Genomic DNA, 15,891 nt, shown 5'->3' with positions numbered 1-15,891 from the left:
AAATGAGTCGAAAATACGTTGCTTTGAGCTACTGTAAATATTAATGTGGGATATACACCTAATATAATCAGTTCTGAAATAATGCTTTTTTAAACCAAAAACCATGCAGTGACAGGGCAAGCTCACTATCTCCTGTGCCATAAAGCTCCAGACATCTTGGCAGAGGCTGTAGTAAGTAGTATGCTTACATACAGAGATGCTACATCAGTGTATGAGAAGTGGCAGTTTCTCCATTTCTCCCTCCTTAGATTCTTGTCAAACATCAGGATGCTCTCCTATCACTCTGCCCTCTTGGCAGTGGCAGTGATGTCATTCACAGTGACCAGTGTATCAACGAAGACCACTCAGCGACCAAAGTACCAATACACCAAGAAGCCTATGCCTTACCGCGAGCAGCCCCAGATTACCATGCAGCCCCTAACCACCATCATCCTTAAGACACTGAAATCAGTGGTGAAATCAGATCCCATGGATCCCTACCCCCTGGTTACCACAGAGACCACAACCTACCCCAGTGATGCCTACCAGGATTACTATACTGAAACCACAGGGCCCCCTGGTGTTGGGCATGATAATTACACCCTGGATTATAACGAGTGCTACTTCAACTTTTGTGAGTGCTGTCTACCAGAGAAGGGCCCTCGAGGGCCAAAAGGGGGCAGAGGACTACCAGGTATTGAAATCACTATAACAACATAGGGACCTTTAACAATACCAGTATACTGTAGTGGTGACCCATGGATTTTGATATCTTGTTGAAACTATTTTCTCCCAGGTTCACCTGGAGAAGAGGGGGAGCGAGGACCCAGAGGCTCTCCTGGACTGGCTGGTTCAAATGGAACTACAGGGCCAAAAGGAGACAGAGGTGAACACAAAAGAGAAACGATACATTATTTATTCGAGATATGTACACTTTCCTGGCTGTGTGAGCTAACAGTAGATTTATTGATTATTCAAAGTTGTCTGTTATCTATCTCCCTTTCCCAGGAGTTAAAGGTAACCAAGGATACCGTGGAATGGCAGGAACTTCGGGTATCCCAGGAAAACAAGGAGAGAGCGGAGAACCAGCCAATCCTTTTAACACATATAGGCACATACAGGCAAAGAAATCATGAAACAAGGCTACCTGTACCTGTTCCAGCTTCCATAAAGGATTATTAAATCAAACATGTAAAATCAATTAATATCTTCCTCATAAATTCTGTCTGGGCCTAGTTGCTGAGACGGCCCACTTACACTGTGCTCTGCGCCCTGCAGGTGGATTTGGCTTTAAAGGTGAAAAAGGTGACAGAGGGCCTCCTGGGGTCAAAGGTGACTGGGGGGAGAAGGGTGAAAGCCAAAATGGGACTAAGGGTGAGAGAGGGGAACCTGGAATAGAAGGCCCAACCGGACCCCCAGGACTGGCTGGGGCACAATACTTGAAGGGGGACAAGGGGGACAAAGGGGAGTGTGGGACATTTGGGGAGAGAGGACTGAAGGGCTATAGAGGGGACCCTGGGCCTCCAGGTATTCAGGGACAGGTGGGCCTTCCTGGGGTGGATGGCATGCAGGGCTCCCCTGGTGTGGCGGGTGACCAGGGGGATCCAGGACCCCCAGGGGCTCAAGGTGAGCCAGGGGTGCGAGAGCTGCCTGGACACCAGGGAGGGGAATGTTTGGGCCAAAGGGTGACAGAGGCTCCCCCGGAATGAGAGGGGACAGGGGCCCTCGGGGGATCAGAGGGGCGAAGGGTAACGGGGTGATTCAGAAACACTCAGCCTTCAGTGTGGGCCTCTCCCCCAGTAAGTCCTTCCCTCCATCGGGCTTCCCCGTCCGCTTTGACAAGGTCTTCTACAACGGAGAGAACCACTACAACTCCTCCAACAGTTTCACTTGTGCCCATGGGGGGGTCTACATGTTCTCCTACCACATCACTGTGCGGAACAAGCCCCTGCGTGCCGCCCTGGTAGTCAATGGGGTGAGGAAGGTGCGGACGCGAGACTCTCTGTATGGGCAGGACATCGACCAGGCGTCCAGCCTGGTGCTGCCGCAGCTGGCGGCGGGGGACCAGGTATGGCTGGAGACACTGAGGGACTGGAATGGAGTCTACGCCAGCAGTGATGACGACAGCACTTTCTCTGGCTTCCTGCTCTACGCTGACAAGCCCTGACAAACGATCTGATATCTAATACAATCAACTCTACTGTACCTCCACAATACCTAAACAATCTCTACTGGAACTCCTCCATACTCCACCTCACACTACCCATACTTTACCCCACAGACCAGCCCCTCTGGGCTGCTGCTCTACACAGACAACGCATGACAATGGAGCCCACTATGCCACCACAGTACCAGGCACTGTAAAACACCTCTATATGATTTGAATTGCAGCATTCACCCCATCTCTCTTTCATACTCCCTCTATAGACCCAAGAACATAAGGACATCTTTACAAGACTGTCAATCTGGTAGAATGAAAATCGATGCCAGTAAGACTGATAGCACTGGTGTAGTTTAAAGTTTATTATTTGAGGAATACTAATCACATAATGTTTCCCAGGTTAGGTTAAATGAATCAGTATATTGTATCACTGCATTATGAGCTTTTGTACACTTTTGAAATAAAATCAATAAGTAAATGTTTGCCTTTGACTGGATTTATTTGGATTGAGTTTACAATCGACGGTGCAAATACAATTCATTGTTTCATTCACAACTTAAAAGACAAATAACATTCTATTAATGAGTCATTTATTAATTAATTTAGATAAGGAATGTTATAAAACACAAGTACGTTCTGGAGGCATATGAATGGGTAAACTGGGGATGCAACTAAGTTGGTTCAAAAGGGTCTAATTCTGAAACTGATAGTGATAATGTACATTGATCTAGTATTGTTCAAAAGAAGTCCCTCCACACCATTGTCCCATCATCTGAACCAACAACATCACAGGACAGTGTGTTTGGAGAATCACTGGATACATCGGGGAAGGTAGGGGGCTTAGAAGGCTAGATAGAGGTGGTGGTCTGGGGAGTTCCTTTCATAGGATCTGGATGAGATGGAGCTCTGGGATGGAGAGAGACAACTGGTCCCTGATGTTTCCCTGTTAACACAGAGTCGGCGTCAGTTGGGAATGTCAGGGTATGGCAGTCGCCGTACCCTAGCTCAAGACCAAAAAAATTAAAGTAGGCTGCAAAAAAGAAGACTAAAATCCTTCCAATCCCAATTAAAATGCACCGGCTGTTTAGCATGTTGGTTAGGTGGCTTTAGGATCATACGGAGCGTTGCTCAGAGAGAAGCTGTCCCCCCACCCTGCCATACCCTAGGTTTAACTGAACTGACGCCACTGGTCCACATTATGACGCGTCCTAAAGGGGGACTGCCTCTTTACTATTCTTTTCTGGTTTCTCATGTGTTCTGAGTGTTCACCTGTCACTCGCCCATAAGCTAAGGGCTCGCTGAGCCTCTTCAGCCCCAGAGTAGGAACGCTGGCTTTGCACCAGTACTGGCCTGAGTCCTTCAGTACTGTAACTATGTCCTGGGAAGAGGCAGGCCCCAGACTCAGCCCGTCCTGGTAGAAGTAGTAGTGGATGTGTGGAACCGGCCCACGGGCGTTCAGTTGGACCTGACACACCAGGAGCATACGGTCTTCATGGATCAAAGGGTCATTGGGCACAATCTCCAATATGGGCTCTGTCAGAACCTCTGCAGGGGAGAATATAGAGCATTAATACTGAAAAATATTCCTCACATACCTACTGGTATTCAATGACCATATGATAGTGATGATAATGGAATGATAAGGGTAAATCAACTTTGAAATATGATTCCACACCCTGCACAAACTCAAAATTACAAACCACACCAGTCACTCAACCTCACCTATGATGGACACTGGAGCAGCCACTGAGATCACAGAGTTGGTTTCCCTCCGTCCATCCCAGGATGCTCTGCACCAATAGGATCCGTGGTGTTGCAGGGTAAGGTTGGTGACACGCAGCTCTGGGCCAGGCTGTCTCTGAAGCTCCACCCCGTCTTTGTAGAGTATGACCTCTGTCAGTCTAGGGTTGTCACGGACACGACACGTCAGGGTCATTGTCTCTCCAACCAGCATGGGCAGGGGCGGGGCCTGCAGGATGGCCCACCCACCTGGCAAAGAGCAGTAAGTGATTTTAGTTAACGGGGTGGCGTAGTCCCTGTCTGGCCTGTTGACAGTTACCCTCTATGGTCAGGTATGATACAGGTGTAACTTAGCCTGGTTGTCAGTCTGTTTCTGCTTATTTTGCTATTGTTACACGTTTGGCGTGACAACAAGAAAGGAGTTGGCTAATACAGACTGATAACAGAAGGACAACCAAACTAGATGTCGTCATGGTTCAATATTGATAGGGGTTCTCTTACCGTCCACCTCTATTTCTATGGGCAGGCTGTGGAGGGTGTGTTGTGTGCTTATCCATGTGGTTCTCAGGCCCTGGCAGTAGTACTTCCCACTCTGCTGTGGCCTGGCCTTCCACAGGACAAAGTACTCAGACTCCTGGAGCTGCTCGCCCCCCCTGAACCACCGGTACCTCCACTCGGCCGACACATTCCCAGGAACACTGCACTTCAGATGCACGGTCTCCCCTGAGAAGATCCAGGGTACCCCCTTGACTAGCTCAGCCACGGCTCTCTGCGGAGCGCTGGTGGGGAGGACTGTGAAGAAATGTTGACAGGTAAGTCTTTCTACCATTTTGAGTAGACTACTATGGCTGCGTTTTCACAGGCAGCCCAATTCTAATATCTTTATCCAATAATTGGTCTTTTGAACAATCACATAAGATCTTTTGACCAATCACATAAGATCTTTTCACATCAGATCTGTTTCAGAGCTGATCTGATTGCTCAAAAGACCAATTAGTGAAACAAATATCAGAATTGGGCTGCCTGTGTAAACGCAGCCTACTAGAGTCAGACTTGAGGACAAAATAAGCATAACTTCTGAGCATGAACAGCAACTTGGTCTTATTTACACGATCACCTAACATCACAAAAGGCAACTAATGTTCAGCATTGTATAACTATTACGTACTCATGAAAATAGACAATTTACATACTGTATTTCATATGATGACATTACACAACACTGGTTTGAAGAGAAGGATTTGAAATCTCAGAGGCCTATGATGGCTGACTACACAGTTAGCCCACATCTTTTGCCACGAATTGGTATTGCTGACCAATCAGATCAGATCTTTGCCAATAATTGGTAAAAAGATCAGAATGGGTCTGCCTGTGTAAACGCAGCCAGAGAGAAATGTATTTACTAAATACCTTGTAGCTCAGCCAATTGAGGTAGTGTTGAAACAACTGAAACAAGAAATAACCATTAATCATTAAAATAACCAACAATAAAATTGGTGATCATTCTGTCAATCAATCAATCAGTGATCATCTATACACATAAATAATGATCTGTAATCTCTTTAAGTGGACTGAAAGGAACTCACCAAGGAGGCTCAGTAAGAGCTTCATGTTGAGTGTTCTGTTTGTGCTTCTGATGGGGATAACTACAGTACAATCTTTATATATTGTCAGGGGAAATGAGACTAGTTTCCTGTTTCGATTGCAAAAAATACGATGTGAAAGAAACATTGTCTTCCCTTTATTGCATAAGGCTCTTCCTGGCATCTTCAATAACTTTAGGGAAGTTCCTTTTTAGGAATGAGGGAATTACCAAAGCTCTGGGAGGCAACCTCATGTGTGCTGTTTTTTTTTAACATCTAGCTACAGTAAGCACTTGTGAAATGTTCAAATAATGCTACAGCTTCAAAATACAAGATAACAAAGATTTAAAAAAGGGCTCTGGCAGAAGGTGAACCTTGCACCAAAACAAGTTTGATTTCATAATGCATGATCAATAAGTTTGCCAGCCCAGCAAGTATATAATTGTGAAGCTGTGTCACAGTACTCAGATCAATATAAAGTATACACTGTGTACAACACATTAGGAACGCCTTCCTAAAATTTTGTTGCATCCCCTTTTGTCCTCAGAACAGCCTAAATTCGTCAGGGCATGGATTCTACAAGGTGTTGAAAGCGTTCCACAGGGATTCTGGCCCATGTTGACTCCAATGCTTCCCACAGTTGTGTCAAGTTGGCTGGATGTCCTATGGATGTTGGACCATTCTTGATACATATGGGAAACTGTTGAGCGTGAAAAACCCAGTACAAAGGCACTTAAATATTTTGTTTTGCCCATTCATGGCACGCATACACAATGTCTCAAGGCTTAAAAATCCTTCTTTAACCTGTCTCCTCCCGTGGAAGTGGATTTAACATCAATAAGGGATCATAGCTTTCACCTGGTCATTCTATGTCATGGAAAGAGCAGGTGTTCTTAATGTTTTGTACACTCAGTGTACATTGCAAACACACCTTTGCTTGCTCTACTTTTTTTCTACTTACCCTAGATAGTCATGTTACAGTGGTGACAAAGCCCTCTAGACACAGAACGGCTTTTGAGTTCTCTTGTTCATCAACACAACAAACCCATGGACACTATAAAACAACACTGTCTCAATAAGTTACATTAAATACAAGACAATGTTGAGCTACTCCATACAAAAACAAAACTATGGTTGTACAGATATATATTTTTACATAGCTTTTTCAAAAATACCTGATCATTGATTGTGTGCTATCCAATGCCTAGTTATTTCAGTTAGTGTTTAAATTGGATTGAATGGGATTTTAGCAACCAGGGTTTGGCGAGCATTTGTATCTGATAGTTACAAATGTGATAAAATTAAACAGGATAAAAAAAAGATCAAATATATAGGTAGGATGTAAATGTACTTTCTTGTTGCATCAAAGACACTACTCATCCAACACAATGTCTACTGTTCCTTCATATATCCATCTGACCCTGAATGAATGGTTACTACATGGAGCTGAGATCTACATTGTTATGGCTATTCTGTTTGGCAACATTTACCCACAAAACATTTGTACAAATAAAATACTCCACTGTAAATTAAAGCACTTACTAAAAGTACTTTACTTAGATAAAACCATACTAAATATGGCTACTGAGAACCTGAAGACTTTCTTCTGACGAAGCAGCTGTTCAGCGGTCAAACTAGAGTGTAGGGACTTTTAGTATCTTCTATACTCTGAACTGCAAATCATTATTTTCTTATAGGAAAAATGTACAATTTGAACTATGGTATCAATCTAGCCATTTTAATAGGCCAAACATCCTTATCCCCTCTCAGAAGACTGTAGCCTGAAAGCCTCAAATAAACCTGGAAAATGTTGAAACAAATAATACAATTACTCATGTAACTGTTCTCTATGCAAGACTATTGTATAGGATTTAGAATGACTGCTAATGTCAACTTTACAAGAATTGTGTCTTTATTGCATCCAATAATTAATATCCACACAATAAATAAAAATCACTTCTCTAAACTGAGCGCATGACTGAACAGGTTTGGCATTTACATATATACACACACACTTATTTATAGACATCTTCAGGGGAAATTTGGTTGTGGTTACATACACATGATTCTAACAGATGCCTCTCACCAGGGCTTCTGTACTCAGACTTGGATTCAGTCAGGAGTAATACAGGGGACAAGATCAATGGTCTGTGTCCCAACAGTCTTAAAAAGCTTCCTTTCCTTCATGACCATCGATGAACCTATCTGGTACTCTTACTAATCAGTGCTGAAGACCGACCAAGAAAGTGGTCTATTTAAGAGTATTGGGGTACAGGCGACTGCATGCATCTATTTTAAGTGTGCATACAATGGGGAGGGTTGGAGTTACACTTCTTTGATCCATTACAGGGAACCTATATGTGCATAAGAACAGGAGCCACTTTCCAGGGTGGAGAGAGAGAGAGTAACAAGTCCAGAGGGTCAGGGTAGTGGGATGTTGGGGGTCAGCCGGCAAACAACTGGGGCTGGAGAGGAGGAGGCAGGAAGTCGTTCTCCACATTGTCAGCGTCTATGGCAGAAGAGGCGGAGGGGTGCATTTCCAGGGGGAACCTCTCCAACACATCCTGCACTTTGTGCTCCACCCCGTCCCTCCAGTCGATGAGGTCACTCTCCAGGCGGCGAGCTCCCTCCATGACGCGTTCCTGCCTCACGCCCAGCCCCGTCAGCAGGTCCAGACGCTCGTTCATCTCGCTGAAAGCAGCACTGCCTGGGGGGGGAGGGGGCAGCCTGGGGCCGCTGGGGGGACGCCCGGCCTGACATGTGGAGCTCAAACTCCTCAGCGCTCAGGTTCAGAGACCGGCCATCCAGCTTCTCTATGAAGGCCACCGCACAGCACTGTAGAGGGACAGAGAGAGAGGAGAAAGAGGGGGGTTAGGGGAATCACAAATTATATTCTTAATATGTGTACAGTGTATGTGTATTTGACTTTGTTTGGTACAGCTTGTCTGTCTGTTTGCTTTGCGTACACAGCCCTCTCACCAGGTTGGTAAAGTAGTATCCGTCCTCTCCGCTCATGAGGCGGCTAGGGTTACAGAAGCGGGTGATGTACTGAATGTTGGACTGCAGTCGCGGAGGGTTGGCCTTCAAGACGATGTAGATGAGGGTGGGCAGGAAGTCATCAGCAGATGCCGCCTCCTTCTTGGTGGTCTTGATGGCATTGAATATGTGCTTGTGTAACGGCATTCCTCCTCCTCTTCATACGAAGAGGAGGAGTAGTGATTCGACCAATATGCAGCGGGTTGTGAATACATAATGATTTATTAAATCAAACGACGAGACACGAAAAACAAACACTTGGAAAGATTACAAAAATAACAACACGAACTAAACAGACCTAAACTACGAACTTACATGAAACGAAGAACACACGAACAGGAACAGACAAACCGAAACAGTCCCGTGTGGTAACATCTACTGACACGGAAGACAATCACCCACAAACAAACAGTGAGAACAACCTACCTTAATATGACTCTCAATCAGAGGAAACGTCAAACACCTGCCTCTAATTGAGAGCCATACCAGGCAACCCAAAACCAACATAGAAACAGAAAACATAGACTGCCCACCCAAAACTCACGCCCTGACCAATAAACACATACCAAACAACAGAAAACAGGTCAGGAACGTGACAGCTTGCTGCAGCGAGTGATGCAGGTCAGCTTGTCCCTGGGCACACGCTTCGAGTCCATCTCTATCACGTCTACAGGAAGTCAGGGTGGAACAGAGTGGTAGTTAATGTGCTATGATAACATTATACATCACATGCATGTTCAGTCAGTGTTGGGGTCTCTTTGTAAAAAAACTAAAAACTAATTAATACAGGCTAAAGTCTGACCTGTGATTGCTTTGACCACATTATCAGACACCTCAGGAATCTCCTCATCCACAGGGGCACACAGCATCTCAATGGTGACCCAATGCAAGGCCCTGCAACCCACACACACACACTTTAGTGAACAGATGCACAAGGAGGCATACAGCAGCTTCAATGCTCATACTCGGTATCATATCAGTTTCATTGTCTTTACCTGTTTCTCTTCTGAACAGCCAGGTCTTTCTTCTCATCGTCTGTGGTCTCAGGACAAAAGACCTCATCGTAGAGACGTGTCATCATGTACCTCTCTACCTCGTCCATCGCACTCTCCACGCGCTCCGACGACCCTGGGGTCAACACGGTAACAGACGGGAAAACAGTAAATGTGAGTCATTCAAGGCCCACCTATAGATAGCTCTCAGAAAGGATCAGAGTGTGTTCATTCTCACCTGCAACTTTATCATCAAGCCCCTGTTTCAAGATATCCTTAATGATCTGGTATTAGAGTATTAGAGGTGAGGAAAGGAGAGGTGTACCTTCGAAGTGTGTTTGCAGGCGGTCTGACAGGTTCTGGTAGAAGTCCTAAACACACTCAGACAGCTCATCAGCACCCAGGTCCTGTGGAACCAGCGCACTATTAGCTTGAAGGGATTGTCGTATATTGTCCTTCATTTCAAGTTTAAGGGCGAGTTCACGCTGAGTTCACGCTGATGTTACTCCAGAGCATTGAGTGAATAACCAAATGTTTGTTTTTTGCGTTTGTTTTTGTCATCCTTCTGTTCTACGATGAGGAAGTGAAATGGTCCAAACCCAAGCCGGAGGGGTGAATGAATAGAGGTAACCCCCATGGGACTCATCAGGCTCTCCACATTCAGAAGCCCCTGGTGCTATTGTAGTGTACTACTCACCCTCTTGCAGGCCGTGCTCTCTGTGAAGGCCCGGCACTGTTTGAAGATCTCCCTACCAGGTTTCAGTGTCTTGAGGAAGTCGATGAACTCTCGTGTGGTGCGGTCCGTCTCTAAGGGCTTGCGGCTCACTGAGGGGCTGGGGGTCGACTGGGCCTCGCCAGGGACAGAGTTTAGGAGGGTGGAGGACACCGATAATGGAGGGAATGATATGCCTGCGTGTATGTACAATATTCCATAGGTGGTGGATATAAAAGACTGGCTTTCAGCCAGCCTTTGGATGGGAAGTGGAGAAAATAAGGGTGGGTCTTTTTTCATGTCATACTTTACCAGCACAGCTTGCGGAGTTGTGATTTCACAAAACATCCTTCTGCAATCTGATTTTAGCTAGTCCCTTTTTGCTACTCATCAAATGCATGGTTCCACATGAAAGCAGTTGCCATACCAAGCAGTGATGCAGCCAGTCAAGATGCTCTCGATGCTGTAGCTATATAACTTTTTGAGGATCCGAGGGCCCATGACAAATCTTTTCAGTCCCCTAAGGGGCACTCGTGTTGCGGGTCAGTGTGGCGGATGTGTTGTTGCCTACCCTCAACACCCGGGGGCGGCCCGTCAGGATGTCCAGAATCCAGTTGCAGAGGGAGGTGTTCAGTCCCAGGGACCTTAGCTTAGTAATGAGCTTCAAGGGCACTACGGTGTTGAATGCTGAGCTGTAGTCAATGAACAGCATTCTAACGTAAGTGTTCCTTTTGTCCAAGTGGGAAAGGGCAGTGTGGAGTGCAATAGAGATTGTGTCATCTCTGGATCTGCTGGGGCGGTATACACATTGGAGTGTGTCCAGGGTGTCTGGAATGATGGTGTTGATGTGAGCCATAACCAGCCTTTCAAAGCATTTCATGGCTACAGCTGTGAGTGCTACGGGGCGATAGTCATTTAGACAGGTAACCTTGGCGTTCGTGGGCACAGGGAATATGGTGGTCTGCATGAAATATATAGGTATTACAGACTGGGTCAGGGAGAGGGTTGAACATCTAGGGAACTGTAGCTGGATTCCCCATGTGACCTTCTCCACAGTAACGGGGGGGGGGGGGGGGGGGGGGGGTTAGTGGAGCAGAGTTCTGAAAGAGGGGGGAAAGAGGAACTGTGCTCCAACATTAGGCAGAGAAACAAAACACTATAAACGGTAAACCCTATCTCATATACATGGATCCTACCTTTCTTGGGTGGTGTCTTTGCTGAGGGAGTGAAAAACTTAGTCATTGTGTTGACTTTCCGTGATATCTCCTTGGTTTTCCTCTCTTCAAATTTGCTGAAGGGTGCGATGGCAGGCTGGGACTGGGCTGCCCCCTGGTGGTTGTTAGCGTATGCTGCTGCCTCCTCCATCTGTAACCTGGGACACAGAACATACATTGTTGTTACTACCACATGATCAATACTGAAGACAGACAGACAGTGGTGCCTAAATAAAACACGACAGAAGAAAACGCATAGGCATATCTTTATCCTATCCGAAATAGCTGGCAGAAAGAAGAGCATAGCTTCATCCACTTCATCTAAGGAATGGCAGGTAAATCATTAAAATGTAAACATTATCGGCTGTTTTGCTTAGGTAAAAAAGTTGAAACAAACATGGTATTTATTTGAACTACTCTGACAAATATAAATATAAAGAATATTGCAATGTTTTTGTTGTAATTTTGGGCAATTGTTTTGCATTTCTACAGCATGCATACTTTCACTTTCGCTATAGCCTTCGAACTCAAGACTGACCTGCACGATGCACGGTCTATCCCCCTTTTTTTCTATCGGGAACAGTTAATTTGATAATAATGCGCGTGCGTGTGTGATAATTTGTTTATCTTTCTCTCTTTGTGTGTGTGTGTGTGTGTGTGTGTGTGTGTGTGTGTGTGTGTGTGTGTGTGTGTGTGTGTGTGTGTGTATCTTAGCCCTCGGTGTCCTTTAGGGCTATGTGTGTCTGTCTGTATTACATTTATGATATACCCATTGATTCTTGAAGAATATAACTTATAGATGACTCATGAGTTTAGTTCAATTGCCCTACCCATCAAAATATAAACTTGGTTTATCCATTTGTGTGTTAACAATGTAAATGTTAACAAACACTGTATAGCCTCAAAACATGGTTAAAACTATAATGTTGATATCATGGATGGTCAGTCTTTGCATCCATAGCTCTGTCCATGAGTTTGAGAGTGGTTACATTTCACCAGCCCTATCCCTCAGCTGTTTACCAAATCAGTGGCAGGGTGTAACTTTGTTATTGTTCGAGCTGCAGATTTCCACTTTAAAGGATGAATAGGAATGTATAATACATTGTATGCACAATTACAAAGCAGATGCATAAGACTTAGACATTGCTCCAACAATGATTAAATTGTAGCTCTGATTTAATCCTATTTACTTTCACCAGACAAGGTACTCTTCAATGCTCGGAAGACATTCATAGACAGTGTGTCAAAGCCAGTGATCAAGCAGCTCCTGGACGACCTTTTGGAGGACCAGGTGCTGAACGATGAAGAAACAGACTCAGTGAAGGAGGAGAACAGCACTAAGACAAAGCAGGCACGATGCCTCATCGATATGGTGCGGAACAAAGGGAGCAAAGCCAGTGAGAAGATGATTGCCCGAGTTCAGAAGAGAGATCCTGGACTTTATGACAAATTGGGTCTGGACCCCAGGCAGCCGGCCAAGATGAGTGAGTGAAACTGATACACCATTCAGTGAGATCTGTCACAATCCCAAACTTCTCTTAGACTTGATAAGATTTTTAAAAAACTTTGCAGATACTGTAAATTAAATGTAACATGCTACGTTTTCCCTGCAGCACCATCATCGCCCCAGTTATCACAGCAGGAGGAGCACCAGGTGTCCTCTGACCTCATCCCCAGCACCAGTGACTTTAAGAAGGACATTCTTCAGAGGAAGGGTTGCGAGGTTCAAGCTCCACTTGGTTGTCAAAGGATAGATCAGTGTACATGTATCGGTTTTCTGAGTGCCCCAATAGAATTAGCTTCTGAGTTTATAGTTCTCTTATTAGACCAATGAGCTTGCTTTCGAACCCCTGGGGTTACCTGTGGCACAGTTTAGGAAACACAGTCATTTGAGTTAATATAAATAAATAAAAAATATTTAAAAAATAAGTCTTGGCGTGAAAGTATAGTCCTACAGTGTAAACAAACTATCAAAGTTTAAATTTGTAGTTTCACAAACTGCAATAACTGTGTAACAATGTGTACCTACACTATTATTACAGAGTGGTTTTAGCACGACTTGTAAATTGGGACCAATTTCTCCACATATTTTGATTGAGTTGAATTGTTGCTAGGCTGTATTTCTGTTAAATAACCTTTGCACCTGTCATTGCTTTGCGCTATAAGATTTACCCTCCAATGGATAAGTCTGGTCGGAAGCGCCTGGCCCTGCTCATAAACAACGTGGAGTTTGATGATAAGAGCATGCTGAGACGAGGTGCAGTGAAGGACGAGGAGAACATAGAGAGGCTTCTCAGGGATCTGGGATATGATGTGGTGAAACATAGAAACCTGTCTGGACAGGTACACAGGGGGAGGAAACATCTCTCCTGCTTCCAGAAGAATGTCTACATGTTTCCTTAGTCTATGGTTTGTCTCCACTGTGACTGACTCAGTGTGCTCTTGCAGGAGATGGACGAGGCTGTGAAAGCATTCTCTAAACGTGAGGAGCACTTATTGTCAGACAGTGTCTTCGTGGTGATGATGTCTCACGGGGAGCTGGGAGCCATCATGGGTGTCCACTACAAGGAAGGGGAACCTAAACCTGATGTCTTTCCCATCACCAACATCTTCACACACCTGAATACAGATAACTGCAAAGCACTGGTTAACAAACCCAAAGTCATCCTCATTCAGGCCTGCAGGGGAGGTAATCCTTTCATTGAAAAAAAAGTATTGTTTTTCCAAAATGTATGTAAACCTTTTGTACTGACTTTAACTTGAGGAGAATGCCTCCATTTTAAAGAGGATTTGCCTGTTGTTTCAGACAATGATGGGCTTGTTTGGGTCAGTGACACGGTGCCTGGGCCCAGCCATGACCTGGAGTTAGAGAGTGACTCAATCTGGAGGGAGCACAACGAAAAGGACTTCATCTCCCTCCTGTCCTGTACACCAGGTTAGTGGGTCATATTAACACATTCTCAGGCATTATATTGTTTGTAAACCCTCATTACATTCCCTGCCCTTTCAGATACTAAGTCCTACAGAGATCCAAAGATGGGCACCTTTTTTGTCCAACACATCATGGAGACATTCAACACCTATGCCTGTGATGATCATATAGAAGAGTTATTCAGGAAGGCAAGTATCTGGAAACAGAACAGTTGACAATGTTCTTTCCTCATTGCGCTGTATGGAATAATTGATCACCTTTGATTTACTTTGAGCCACAATAACATGTTTGTATTTTCCTCCATACAGGTCATGGTTCGCTTTGAAAAGACCCACATGAGAAAAAGCGGACAGATGCCAACCAAAGACCGAGTCACTCTAACAAAGCAGTTCTACCTCTTCCCAGGCCTCTGAGTAGTTGTGATGGTTGATGAATTGTACTGTAATCACAATGGAGGAATAAGGGAGGAACATTGTTTCAGTTTTTTTGTATGAAACCATACATCACAATAAAGTGTTTGGTATCACCATTATGTTTTAATTTATACTTATAATTAACCTTTTAACACATTACTTTATCATCAACAAATTATGTCTTATTAGCAAATTAAAATATTATCCTTTAGAGCTAGGTAGTCTTTTGTTACAGCCCTGCTCTAACACACCTGATTCAGCTAATCAAAGTCAAGATGAGCAGCTAATGAGTAGAATCAGGTGTGTTAGAGCAGGGCTGAAACAAAAGTCTATAGGGTAGGCTACCCAGTAGCTTTCCAGGAGGAAGATTGGCCATTCCTGTTTTAACATTGGGAAGATAAGCTAAATAAGTCTGGGTGACAAAAGCACTGTTTGCCGAAATAAAAGATCTCACAGCACTCAGAAACATTTAGATGGGATATGCCTTTGGCTACAAATGAAAAGTAGGTTCATTTTGCCTATCCACTATTGTTAGACAGTGAGCAAGCTTGCCTATGGATTGGTGCTACTATTATTTCGGGAAGGAGATGTAGATTTTTCAATACCATAGATGATATTTAAACCTATGACTTATCTCCATCATAAAATGTTTTTTCAATGACTAGCAGGTCTATTCAAGCTGAGTTGTCTATGCCTGTGTGTTACTTGGTATGAATTAAACTACAGTAGGCTGGTATGGTTACCAGTGGCCAATTTGGCATAACTGCTCGGCACCCAGGCTCTGGAATGAAGGTTATATTGTCACGTTCCTGACCTGTTTTCCTTTGTCATGTATTTGTTTTAGTTGGTCAGGGCGTGAGTTGGGTGGGTTGGTCTAGGTTTGATTTTCTATGTTGGGATTTTGTGTTCGGCCTGGTATGATTCTCAATCAGAGACAGCTGTGAATCGTTGTCCCTGATTGAGAATCATACAAAGGCAGCCAGGGTTTCACTTGTGTTTTGTGGGTGTTTGTTCCTGTGTCAGTGTTTGGGCCACACAGGACTGTTTCAGGTTAGTCACGGTTGTTGGTTGTTGTATTTTGTAGTGTTTGTTGTTTTCCCATTAAAACATGAATACTTACCAATCCGCA

General features: G+C 44.5%; 3 protein-coding genes and 1 pseudogene across 4 annotated transcripts; 2 read left to right on the top strand and 2 right to left on the bottom strand.

Annotated features, from left to right (window-relative positions):
- The first annotated feature begins 306 nt into the window (after positions 1–306).
- Positions 307–2,146, top strand: LOC120018616 (otolin-1-A-like). Its single transcript, XM_038961820.1, is given in 5 exon segments — positions 307–673; positions 776–865; positions 988–1,065; positions 1,264–1,641; positions 1,644–2,146. Coding segments are annotated over 5 exon segments (1,416 nt in total).
- Positions 2,147–2,620: 474 nt separating this feature from the next.
- On the bottom strand, positions 2,621–5,531 carry LOC120018781 (high affinity immunoglobulin gamma Fc receptor I-like). Of its 2 annotated transcripts, XM_038961987.1 has the most exons (6): positions 5,467–5,531; positions 5,291–5,326; positions 4,382–4,672; positions 3,863–4,129; positions 3,410–3,685; positions 2,621–3,083 (listed from the first exon to the last, which is right to left on the bottom strand). In XM_038961987.1, exons 1-6 carry the CDS (start codon positions 5,489–5,491, stop codon positions 2,989–2,991), a joined length of 990 nt encoding a protein of 329 aa, XP_038817915.1. In that variant the 5' UTR covers positions 5,492–5,531; the 3' UTR covers positions 2,621–2,988. The 2 variants fall into 2 exon arrangements, with proteins under 2 accessions (XP_038817915.1, XP_038817914.1); XM_038961986.1 differs by having other exon boundaries at positions 2,621–3,685.
- A 2,376-nt stretch (positions 5,532–7,907) lies between these two features.
- LOC120018780 lies at positions 7,908–11,493 on the bottom strand (annotated as a pseudogene).
- Positions 11,494–11,583: 90 nt separating this feature from the next.
- LOC120018779 (caspase-1-like) lies at positions 11,584–15,602 on the top strand. Its single transcript, XM_038961984.1, has 8 exons — positions 11,584–11,752; positions 12,617–12,901; positions 13,031–13,140; positions 13,584–13,760; positions 13,866–14,106; positions 14,224–14,352; positions 14,428–14,537; positions 14,658–15,602. Exons 1-8 carry the CDS (start codon positions 11,746–11,748, stop codon positions 14,760–14,762), a joined length of 1,164 nt encoding a protein of 387 aa, XP_038817912.1. The 5' UTR covers positions 11,584–11,745; the 3' UTR covers positions 14,763–15,602.
- The last annotated feature ends 289 nt before the right edge of the window (positions 15,603–15,891 follow it).

The sequence above is a fragment of the Salvelinus namaycush genome, chromosome 23, assembly GCF_016432855.1.
Source record: "Salvelinus namaycush isolate Seneca chromosome 23, SaNama_1.0, whole genome shotgun sequence".
NCBI lineage: Eukaryota > Metazoa > Chordata > Actinopteri > Salmoniformes > Salmonidae > Salvelinus > Salvelinus namaycush.
The sequence above is the reverse complement of the archived record's forward strand: the minus strand, read 5'-3'. Positions and strand labels throughout refer to the sequence as shown.